General features: G+C 38.1%; 1 protein-coding gene and 1 pseudogene across 4 annotated transcripts; one reads left to right on the top strand and one right to left on the bottom strand.

The window, feature by feature from the left end:
• Window positions 1–331: 331 nt before the first annotated feature.
• On the bottom strand, window positions 332–11,480 carry carhsp1 (calcium regulated heat stable protein 1). Of its 4 annotated transcripts, XM_088316949.1 has the most exons (6): window positions 3,528–3,585; window positions 3,159–3,302; window positions 2,712–2,812; window positions 2,436–2,544; window positions 1,485–1,607; window positions 332–1,071 (listed from the first exon to the last, which is right to left on the bottom strand). In XM_088316949.1, the coding sequence occupies exons 3-6, from the start codon at window positions 2,779–2,781 to the stop codon at window positions 909–911; spliced, it is 465 nt and encodes a 154-aa protein (XP_088173075.1). In that variant the 5' UTR covers window positions 2,782–2,812; window positions 3,159–3,302; window positions 3,528–3,585; the 3' UTR covers window positions 332–908. The 4 variants fall into 4 exon arrangements, with proteins under 4 accessions (XP_088173075.1, XP_088173074.1, XP_088173077.1 ...); XM_088316948.1 differs by lacking the exons at window positions 3,159–3,302; window positions 3,528–3,585 and adding an exon at window positions 11,299–11,480; XM_088316951.1 differs by lacking the exons at window positions 3,159–3,302; window positions 3,528–3,585 and adding an exon at window positions 5,567–5,657.
• LOC148322727 (U6 spliceosomal RNA) lies at window positions 8,915–9,014 on the top strand (annotated as a pseudogene).
• Window positions 11,481–12,276: the final 796 nt, after the last annotated feature.

The following is a 12,276-nucleotide window of genomic DNA, read 5'->3' as shown; positions in this document are numbered from 1 at the left end:
TAGTTCCAATTACACCAAAAGAACAATAATCTGTAGCCTGTATGATAGCAACGTGAAATTGTGGTTAGTAAATATGCTTGCAGGTTTGAATTTCAATTTATAAGCGCATATCTGCTTTGGTAACTAGGCTTTGAGGCTGCTTCGTTAGGATGTACAGTTTAAGTGTCTGATATTCAAAATTGTTTGTTATGGAAAGAATTGTCAGACTTTATTGCATTGCACTGAGCAGCCATAGGTTTTCTTACTTCATAAGTTTCATATCCGGTTCTATGGTCACAATTACTTCCCGTTTGTGGTGTTCTTCACGGAATAATGATCAAATAGGCAAAGCTCACTTAGATGCTGACAACTCTTTAATAGACTCAATATTTCCAAGCACATCTGATCAAATACAGGCAATGTATTATAGGCACAAGAAGACTTTTAAGTTCTGATGGCAGAAGTAGGCACAGTGTTGACCTGTTTAAAAAAAAAAAAAAATCCTTGTGGCACTGGACCAAAAATTCCAATATGAATTAAAAATGGCCACAAGATTTAAGTTGTGAACTTTATGAAGCTGAGAGAGTTGGTAAACTGCAAGTGAAATACAGTTAATATTCGAAAATAAAGAAGCACAACTTCAAACAAGGTAAAACTTGCACAGTGTCAAAAAAATCAAGTGTGACAAATATTTGAAGCCTTTTGAGTAATCAGCATGATCACCATAACTCTATTCATATACCTGTCAAAACCTACTATGTTTTGGTTCCAAAGTACAGTATAGACATCCATTTTCGAGAGGGCAAGAGAAGACCTTTCAAAGAGAAGATAGCGAGGATTCCCTTGGAATTTACACAAATACGTGTGCTTCAGCCAGTTAACCCCATCATCCGGTATTTGTTAAGCAGCGCAACGCAGCATTCAAGCATTCAGCTGTTGACGACGTTTCCAGTCCAGGTCTCATGTTTGGTTCCTGACTTAAGATGGGTGATGGTCACCTCGACTGCCTGGACCTTCTCAAATTTTGGAGGGACGGCACACACCTTGTAGACCACCTCGTCGCCTTCCACTGGCACGTACTCGCCCTCAATGCTGAAACGCATCGCAAATCAAACTTTTGTTTCAGAATGACGGGCTTTTGAACTGTGAAATGACGATGTCAGTGGAGAAATCGTCATGTCTACTACACCAAACACCATCAGAGCATTAAGACACATGATGTGTTATTGCCTCACCATGGGTAGAAATCGCACATTTTACAAATACATTTAGAGGTTAAACATTGGTATGGTCAACAACACATTTTATTCAAATTCCTTCTTTAAATTTAAACATGAGAGGGAGTTATTTATTTATTATTTTTAAAAAGCAACACGTCTTGCTTGGATGTGTTCATGGCCAATGGCACATTGTATTTTTACTTCTTAATCAGAGTGGATCGTACCATAGTGGGAGTCGCTCATTACGTATCGTAAATGGGACGATGCACAAAAACATCAGCTTACTCTGAGATGTGGACAAAGATGTCACTGCCCCCATCAGCAGGCATGATGAAGCCATGACCTTTAGAGCGGGAAAAACATTTGCACACCCCAGAAAACACCGGACCCTCTGATGCACGAGCTGTCCTGTAGAGAAAGGAGGGAGGGAAATGACGAAGAACATCCGACTATGAAGCACAACAAAATATTGTTCCCAGAGGTGGCAAAAAGTACTTAAATGCTGTATTTAAAGGGAAGGTCAACCCCCCAAAAAATTCTTTACAAGAATGTGTTCTATTCAGGCCCACGAGTTGAAACATGAAATTCTGATAAATAATTTATGGAATATGAGTTAAACAGCAAAAACTATAAGTGTTTATCCATCTCAGAGGGCGGCCATTTTGTCACCGACACCGATTGTGTTGCTTTTGTTATTTCCTGAAACAAAAAAAAAAACAAAAAAAATTGGAAAACTATTGGCCGATTTTGGCCAGGTTCTCTCTCAGTTATATTAAAAAATGTAGTAAATGTTATGAGAACAAAAATAATTATTTTATCAATTTTTTACATATTTTAATCAGCAGATTCATTGTTTATCATATTTTGTCTAATAAAAAAAAAACCTCCATATCGGCCAACAGTGTCAGATGTTTAGGCATGCAGAGTCCCCAGCCAGGTAAGAAAAATAACCATTTTGAACATTATAACGCAATTTAATTCCCACATTTATGAGAGAGAAGCATAAAACATTTTGGTCATGGTCATTAAATCAGAAAGCTTGTCAGTAGCACCTTAACTTTAATTTTTATCATTTATTTATTAAAATATTAATAAACATAAATAATCTCTGAAATACTTTTAGGGGGACGTGAATTTAATTTAGGGGAGCAAGAACACCCCCAAAAATGGCCAAGAAAGGCACGTCAGTCGGGCCTTCCTATAAACCAATCAAATAATTTGTGTGTGTGCTCTCACGCTGAGCATGTCCTGTTCCTGCGAGTGGGCATGGGGCTCGGGATACTGAAGCCCCGCATGGGCGAAGGTGAGCGATCTCTGTGTCTGCATTCTGGAGGCCTCAGGGACTCTGATTAGATGAAAAAAAGGGAAAAAAAAAACAAACATTACATAATAAAGCAATACACCGCTGACACGAAGCAGCTTGCTCATAATTCCATCCTCGTATTACTCCAAACTGAACACACAAAGCAAAAATGTCGTTTCATTTCAACCAATTCTGAGTTCTTAGCACACCTTTTGACCCAGTTGTTGGTGATCCTTCAGAGTTCAACGGCGGGGTCGTTGCTCGTTCCTGAGAGGACATGGTGGCGGTCGAAAATAGGCAATTAAGTACCCTAAGTGGAGGACAAAATAAAAATATATTTCAACCTCAGGGTAAGTAACGTCAAATATTTACCTTCGGCGAATACACGTCACGTTTGTTTGACCTCTCAAGCGCGACCTCATACCTGAAGAACAACTCGGGCAATGATGTCAGAGATCATATTTCAGTATGACAGCGGCGAATCAATATTGATTCAACTACAGTTCAGAGGTGTGGAGTTTGAATCTGAGCTCAATTAGAAGCGGGCAAGTGATTTTCCAGAGGGGGCTCGTGAGAAACTAAAATCATGTTATTATCCTTTGCTCGATTGCATATTCATTTAATGTATCATCACAAGTCACTGTGCCCGTCCTTACTATTTTATTTCAGGCATCGTTTGAGCAGACAACAGCTGAGCCGTTGCACTTTTTCAGAGCATATCATTCCCTCGTCCTTGGATCACCAATCAAATCTGGAGCAGCATTGCAAAATTGCCGGTGACAATAAAGGGCATTCTGATTCTGAAATGTTTAAAAAAAAAAAAAAGATCAGTTTGATTCATTCTTATAATGAATAATATATCACAATTCCAGAGTCAATTTCCAATACCGGTCCTCGTAAACAAATCAACCCCAGCGTTTCCATTTGATGCAATTTGAAAGCAAACAGGAATGACAACTTTTAACTGCGACAATTCATTCACACACATTACAAGTATACTTCCAAATGAATGTTTTAAGACTTACTAGAGCATCGCCATTATTTACATCCTTGATATAGCGTTTCCTCAAAGTTAAAGCACACTCCTATCACCCTATACCCCACCGATCATTTAAAGCACCACAGCGGAGATATTTCAAGGTTCAGTCTGGACTCACAAGATAGTGTTGAGGAGGCCAGTAAGGGAGCTTTGATGATTGGAAGGCGACAGCAAAGAACACACCCTACAAAGACCATCTGGAGATGACAGAAACAAAAGCGGACCACCACAACGCCAAAAAAAAAACGGCAAACTCCAAGAAGTGGACCGTGAGTACGCAGGCAAGACAAATTGGAACCGCAGCACAGAAGTGTCGTAAGATGTCAAGTCGTAGGTCAAAATAACTCATTTAACATCACACCTCTAGCGGTACTCACATTTACAGTTCAGAGCTGAACACATCTTGCAGTTTGGAAGAACAGAAACAAGCGAGCGCAGAGGCCAGCGGCCCTCCTAACTCAATAGACATGATGTTAATGAGATTATGGATTCTCCGGACCACGCAGCCAGCGACAGTGTTGTTGATTTATGACTGATGACACACAATCAAAACGGGTGGAAAAGATATGAACCACTTGACAATAGCAAAGAAAGGCAAGGAGCAAAGAGAATGTGTCATAATGGTTATGACCTTCAAGGTGGTGGACGTCAATAGGCTAAGTTTGAAGAAACATTAACTGTCAGAAGTGTCTAATCAAAACTAATGAATCCTTAAAGATGCCTAAATGAAAGCGTCAAAAGCTTTTATTGGCTTAATATTAATTATTGGGCATAATGAAATCAATAAAAAAAAATATGAGGGCTCCACGATATGGGGGAAAAGATGCAATATGCAATCTGGGTGTTGTGATAATACTGTAATTAAAGAAATTGCATTTTTATTATGTAATAATTTCATGCGGCAAAATAAGCAACTTTATCGTACCCTTAAACAAATATTTGTCTGACGAGTCAAATTCAGACCAAAGCATAAATTGCAAAAGCATATAGATATTGCCTCTGACAACATTGCAATACCAATATTTTTTCGATATATTGTGCAGCCCTAATAACTCTTTCCATATTTACTACACAGTTTGGTCAAGGTTTCCCAAAATGTGGGTCGAGGCCCAAAAATGGGTCCAGAGTGAATTTAATTGAGGTTTAGTCAAAAACGAGGCAAACATTTTTTTGTAATAAATTAATCTGTTATGTTTGTAACCGTTAATTTATCTATAATATCTTTTGGACTCTATATGCACAAATAACCTATTAATGTCCATATTTTTATTTTTAAATATTCTATTCTTAAACAAAATAAAATAAAAGCACAGAGAGTCTATGTCACCAAAATCCACAAGTGTAGTCAACAAAAGGGGGTGATCTTTGCCAACAGCCTCTGAAATATCCACACTCACGCATTTATTTTTTTCTTGCCCATTCCCTCTCTTATCTTATCATAATAAAGCGTTGCTTCCCATGTCTGTGAGTGGGAGTCGCTGCCTGGAATTTATTTGCGATTGTTACAATTTAATCTCGTACGGACGCAGTGTTCAGGGAAACCAGGAAAAAGGCAGAATATGACAACTTCCAAAAAATGAATCTAATTTTCAACGATTTGCTTCAATAATTCACACAAAGTGTGACTGACGCCATAAAAAAAAAAAAAAAAACTATTAACTAGATTTCAACTGGGAATATTTCCATATAAAATGAGAAATGTCAGACATTTTATTATTTCACGATACAAAACACTTGCAATCTAGAAATATTTACATATCACAACAGTCATGAGTACACGAAGCTATACATTTGTAAATATTTTCATTTCCGCATTTTTTGACATGTAGTTCACAAACAAAGAAAGCGTTGAGTAAACTAAACGCTGAAAAGGAAAGAAGAAAAAACAGATTTACTGGTAGCTGAATATCATCACGCAATCGAATCAAACCCAACCGTGACAATTTCCACCGAAGTTCATGAATATCTTGCACTTACATGCACAGGCGCGCACACACACTTATACATGAACACACACACACATACCTGAGCCTTGTGGAATTTTCCAAAATTATTCACTGCTAGTCCTAACCAGAGACCCTGCTGATACAGCAAATACCAGCCAATGAAGACGCACACTTCACACACACACGCACACACACACAGGAAGCATGACCAATTTCAACAAATCGGCTGATCTCACCGCTTCACTTTGAACTGACACACGATCAAATCAATCTTAAATTGTGTTTACAGGAAACGGATATTTTAACATGTAAAGGCTTTAATACTTTCTAGTGCTGTAGGAGCAAAGAACCTTTCTATTTTTTTAACTTCAGCATAAATTGGACATAAAAACAAACACCAAACGGGAAGCGGCTGCCATGCAAGGACCAATGAGAGTTCAGCGTCTTGCCCAAGGACACTTGGAAAGCGTAAAGTCATGATTCAGTCACTGGATGGTGCATTCTTACAACACATCATACAGCTGCCCATACACAAATGTCCAAAAATGTGCTAAATTTAAATGTGTGCTTAGTCAGAAAAGTCCCAGGACTGGTGTTATTAAAGCTATATTTCAAATGCATCAATGTCTCTGGAGTCCAATACACTTTCAAAGCATTCTCCGGAAAGCATTCTTTGCAGTTGCATCATTACGACCAGTCTTCAAAACACTTTGAGTTGTGTGAGTGAAAAGCTATTGGTTTTAATGCACCACTAACGTTACCAGCATTTCATCTGAATCTGAATATAAAAAAAATTCTAGACCCACATTTTTTCCACAATACATCATTGCAAAGTTGATCGCACACCATGTTTCTTTATACGTCTCTTAAAAATAAAACACTTTTTTTTTTTTAACACGAAACTACTCTTAATCCACAGAGACAATAGGATTCAGTTTCTTGCTCCAAGGTGAGAGAACCTTGAATTGTTTGAATGTGACCATCCTCTTTGTGTGGCAGGAAGTCCTGTCGCCTCCCATCCTGCCTGGGCCTTACTGGCAGACCACAAAAGCTCTGTGGTTGTGCCATAATTATCATCAGGGAAAGCAATGAGACTACAAATGGTGGCATGCTCTAAAAGCACGTGAGAGTCTTAGGACCTATCATGCATATAAACACGGAAAACCATGAAAAAAAATAAAAGGATTTGACCATTCATTTTTTTTTTAAATAATACATATAGGGATCATTCAGCAAGGATGGTCCATTTTTCAATGACAAGCTCAATTTATGTACTTATTTCATCAGTGTATGGTGATTCGGTAATGAGCATTGTCGCGTTTCAGCCAAACGCACCTTTTGGAATAATCACCAAGAAGGTCAACCTTGGTTTATTCGGGCATTAAGATTTCCAAATACAAGGGAAAATGTGTCTGATAAAACCAATAATCCCAACACTACTCATCACCCCAAAAAAAAATAAATAAATAAATAAAATAAATAAATAAATAAATAAAAATCACCAGACTTACAGCGAAACAGCAAGGTGTCATTTTAAGAGGAGAAAATTGATTACATAATGTGGTGCGACACTGAATAAATGTCAGCGTGTCAACTCACGAAAATTAAAATAAAATGACTTTTTTTTTTTAAATTTAAATAATAGAATGGCCAAAGTGTATTTCAAGCGTTTCTGTTATGACGCATCCAAAGCGTGCCATAAATATTGCTATACCCAAGTAAAGCATCACTATTTTTTTTAGTGTGATGACCTACAGTGAGTCAAAATATTAGCCTCTTCGTGACCATGCAGGTATTCAACCAGTCTTTATGCTATGCAAAGATCCCCATTTTCTGGTGAGGTCATGATTCGGGAGGAAAGGCCTGGTTGCCAGCTCATGTTGCGTAACATGAAGCGGACAAAGGTTGTGATGAGCTTCAGGCAGGTACGCGAGGACCTGAATGCATCGGCATGTGACAGAAGCTAATTCACAGCCACTATAGAGGCAGCGCTGAGGCGTTAAGCCAAAGAGCATGAACCTCCAACACAAGCAGCCTATTATGTTGTGCTCTTTGTGGGCTTGAAAGCGTGTGTGGGTGTGCGTATGCATGGAGAAGGCCAAATGGGATGCGTTGACGCAACTGCAGAAGAGGGTCCTGATCCTGCCACAGGATGATTCATCCCCAACATGCGTCAGCGCTACATCACCTCAGAGAATGTAAACTGAAATCGTCGAAATCCACATATATATAAATTGCATCGTCACATGTTGTGATTAATTGCAAGCCCAACAGTTCAATATTATTTGTTATTAAATGTTAATATTCATGATTGAAGGAAAGTCACGTTGGACAAGGGCACATCTGCTCATATTGATTATAATGATTGCGCTGAAGGCATATAATGGAAAACTGACCCACGGTAATAGATTATTTGAACGTTGTGACACCTGGGAACTGTTAGAAATTATTAAAAAAAAAAAGTAAGTCCTCCCCTCAAAAAAATAAATAAATAAAATTGAAATAAAAACACAAACTCATCATGACACAGCGGACACTACAACTGGCCACCGGAACAATAAAGCTTCAAAATCGTTGAAGCTGGTTTCTCAGTTTTTTTTGTTTTTTTTTTAAACATGTCTCAAACTAATTAAATGGATAAGGGGATTTTGATTAAAAAAAAAAAAAAAACGGTCGAATGTGTGGCTGATTAATTACCTCCTAAACCAAATGAAGAAACTGTAGAGGCCCTGATGATTCAGTCCAATTAGCAAAAAAAAAAAAAAAAAACATCGCATAAAATATGAGGTGGTGATTTTTGATAGATTTTATTGACCATGTTTTGATTGATTAAAAAAGAAAATTAATGCAGCTTCCATGGCTCAAAGCTGCATCCTAATATGGGCCCTTCCGAACTCATCAGAGTCATTGCATAACTGTGTGGTGATGTCATATGCGTGATGTTCAATTACATTTGCTGATGTTTGCAGGTAAAATAGGAACCCGGCAGTGGCGGGAAATGCTGGTCGAACATTAGCGCGGTTGCTAAAATTAGATTGTAATGACAGGTAATGTGTTGTAAATGGCGTCTTTTCTGTCAGAGTTTCCGTCCAATTCAGTGTTGTCAACATGTGGAAGATAAAGGAGCAAGAACACTCGTTCTTTCGGGCTCATGAAAGGGAGAATGGCTGACTCTCTCATCATTATGGCTTGGAAGTACAATACGTTGAGTGGGTAGTACTATGATGAAGGAAAATGAGAACGGTGGCGATCGACGTATACCTGCCGAGCCTTGCAGTTTGGGCACACTTTATAATGATAAAGTCTTTCACACTCATGCAAAATCAACTTTATTGAGTTTTTTTATCAGACTAAAATGCTAATTCATCACCAAAAACGTTTTCCTCCTTTCACCTATCTCTGAGCATTCCTGCTCATTCCTGTTCTCAAATCACTTCGATGATACATATACTAAAATTGGAACGATACAGAGAAGATTAGCATGGTTCCCTACGCAAGAAATCGAGTCAAAATTAATGCTTTTTTTTCCTCACAGGTTTTTATTTAGAGGCAAAATACTATATCTCACATCTTTATGGCTTGCTGGGAATGCACACACAACTATTAAGGCAACTGCAAAACATGTCCTGTCTGGCAACCTCTAGACTGTGCACTGCAATGTCGCCCGTAAACATACAGCAAGAGACCTTAAAGTGCGGCCTGTTCAAAAACCAATTAATTACAACTTGCGCAACTGATCTTAGAAATATGGGAAGTGCTGTGTAGTATAAGATTTTTTTTAGATTATTAATCTATAAAACCAAAAAAAAAAATAAGTGTACAGTGGAACAGTGGGCGTAAAACAGAAAGGATTGTTCAATACGCAGGTGTTTGATTACAACCTCCAGACATTTGGCCCGTTAGTGCACTTCAACCTGTTGTAGTCAGCCGCGTGATTTTAACACTCATGACGAACCCATAAACCCACACGCAGCCTTGCACACCCCGCCGTCTTCTGTTTTATGTTTCAAACAACAACTTGCTTCAACTGCGTCGCCCTCCTGCAGCTCTGCTCATCTGAAAACACACAATCCTGGCTGCATCGCATTCACGCCAGATGTGCCGTCCGTCTCTTGTGTTCGGGTCTCTATGAGCATGTGATCATTTTTGATCACTTTGCCCAAATTTATGACCAAGGCTTGCGATATACCAAAAAATATCATTCAAGGATGGCACAAAACTGCGAAAAGGCAAATAAACTGTAGAGCGAAAGTCATCTCAAAGATTGGCCGATCATGGCTCACTGTTTTCTTAGTTTGGTCATGTGACATTCGCAAGCCGAACCGTGATTGGTCATTACTTGAGCTACTGTTATGTCATTTGCAGTTGACAGCAAGTGACGAAATTGCCTCCCCTGAGATGGATAAAAAATGGTGGAGTTTTTGCTTGATTCATACTCCACAAGTGCAATATTACTGTATTCAAATGTTATTTAACAGTCTCTCCTTGATGCAAAATAATGAAATCCAATTCTAGAAAAAGATTGTAGAAAATTGTGCCTGCAGCATTAACGCTTAAGAGGGGGGGGGGGAAGAAAAAGAAACCCGTTCATCCTGTGGTAGCAATCATTGCGAAATATTTGAATCCCTTTTTTGTGGTAGAAGATTTGTGCTTTTGGTCACTTGAAGCTGTGAACATTTCAGCGATGTTTTAATTTCCAGTTTGACTTTACAAGTGTAGCAGCTGGTTGTTTTAATTAGTTGTACATATTTGATAATATTGTAGTGTCACAAGTAGACAGTCAAGGGATAGGAGTCAATTTACCATTCAAATGAGTTGTGTTTAAATAACAGTTACCTGAGATAAGTTTAATTATTCAGTACAATATAAACATGATTTTTTGCATACAGGCAAATTAAATAATTTTGAAAGAGATAATAATATTAATTAAAAAAAGCAAAAAAAAAACAAACATCGTTTTCTCTCGGCACCAAACACGTACAGAAAATATATTGAACCATGGCCCATATGAGGGATGGCACCAGGAATTATTATTTTTTTTGCTCCTGGAGCCAATTCTTGATCAATACAAAGTGTTGCTGAGAAAATAATTTATAAATCTTTTTTTAAAAAAATCAAATAAGTGTGGCGGTGATCAGTGTGCCATAGAGAATAGGTGTGCCACAAGTAATTATATCAAATTCTGCTTAATTGGTCAGAAAATGCATTATTGACTAAGAATAAATCTTTGTTCGTCTAACAATGCCAGTCACGTGGTGACTGGCACACCAGGCAAGTGTTTTTGTTTTTTTTTTTTTTGCTTGGAGGAGGTTTGAATTTTGAGATGTTTTCCTAAAATATGTACCATGGCTAAATAAAGACTGGAAAACATCTCTTTAAGCAACTCAGCATTGTTTGTAAAGTGTCTGTTTTCGTCTTTTGTTCCATTATGCAGATATAGAGTTGCTGCTGTTTGTAAAATGTTCAAGTGTTTCAAAAACAGGAATCCCCTTTGCATTTGACAAGGGCAAGTTCCAACAGCAGGATACCCGCAACAAATAAAATGCCAAACACACACGCACGCACGCGAAGGCTACAATGAGCTGCTGGTGGATTGTTGTCAATATCAACAGATCGGCTCACCTTGCAGCAATTCATTAACTCCGAGGGAGTGGTGTGTTTTCGAGAAACAATTAATAGCCAAACGCAAGTAAACGTAATACGTCGTGGAAAACAAGAAGTGGTTACTTACAATTTTGATGGGGTGGGAGAGTGTAAAAAAAAAAAAAAAGTGTTTTTAAACATTTTTGTCGCATGGTGCAATGCACTCACCGCGTCCTTTCACGTGGCACTGAAGAATGTTCTCGAGTCGAAGCAAAGCAGGTACTCGACTGTGTTTTGGTGAAGTTCTGTCGAGCAGGTTCTTTTAGTTCGGTGCAGCTCAGATTGTCATCCAGGAACTTCCAGCAGCACTGGTGGTCCTTCTCACTCTTTCACTAAATGGGCGGGGCTGCTCTGACAGTGACGTCAGTCAATAACGCGTTACCGTAATGACAACTATAAGCGCCCCTTCACAAAAAGTGAACAGCACTTGGATCAACTCAGAGGTGGGAAAAGTTTCCCTGTCCTTCGATAAACGTAGATACAAGGGTTTAAAAAAATTAAATAAAATGTACACAGTTCTTTACTTATGTGAGGGTAAAAAAAAGCACACACTTTCACATGTTGCAAAAGTAAAAAATATTTTTTACTGTTAATTACATACGGTATTTATTTTGATAACGAGAAACAATTAAAAAAAATCTCTTAAACGGTAGCTGGCTTTCGCTGACTTGACTTTGATACTAGGTCAAGGATTGGTGTTGGGGCTAAAAATTTTCATTTGTGGTACTGGGGTGGGCATACAGGGCCAAGCACTTCCTAATCAGATAATAGATAAAAATGCAATTTTAAATATTGACATAATACTTGCAAACTTGAAAAATATGTGTCCTTGATATATTTCATCATTTACATACTGTAATTATTTTTCCAGTGCAAAGAGCTCTCTTACATAGAAAAAATCTATTCAAGGACGGCACAAAACTGCTGAACAATAAACCAACGTGCAAAATAATTTTTGTCTAGGCTGTTATTCAAACTTTGATTAATATTGAGGTACTATGTTTGTCCTGCATGATTCCAAATCCACCAAAAAATTAGGCCTACTTACGTTGTACAGGGTAGTATAAAAGATCCAGTGTACCAAATGTCTTCCAAAATTACAAAAACATGCATGTCAGGTTCACTGAAGACCCTAAAGTGTGCATC

This window comes from Idiotropiscis lumnitzeri, chromosome 15, assembly GCF_059441095.1.
Source record: "Idiotropiscis lumnitzeri isolate Australia: NSW breed Sydney's pygmy pipehorse chromosome 15, RoL_Ilum_1.0, whole genome shotgun sequence".
Classification (NCBI taxonomy): Eukaryota; Metazoa; Chordata; class Actinopteri; order Syngnathiformes; family Syngnathidae; genus Idiotropiscis; species Idiotropiscis lumnitzeri.
Note: the sequence above shows the minus strand (reverse complement) of the source record. Positions and strands in the feature narration are given on the sequence as shown.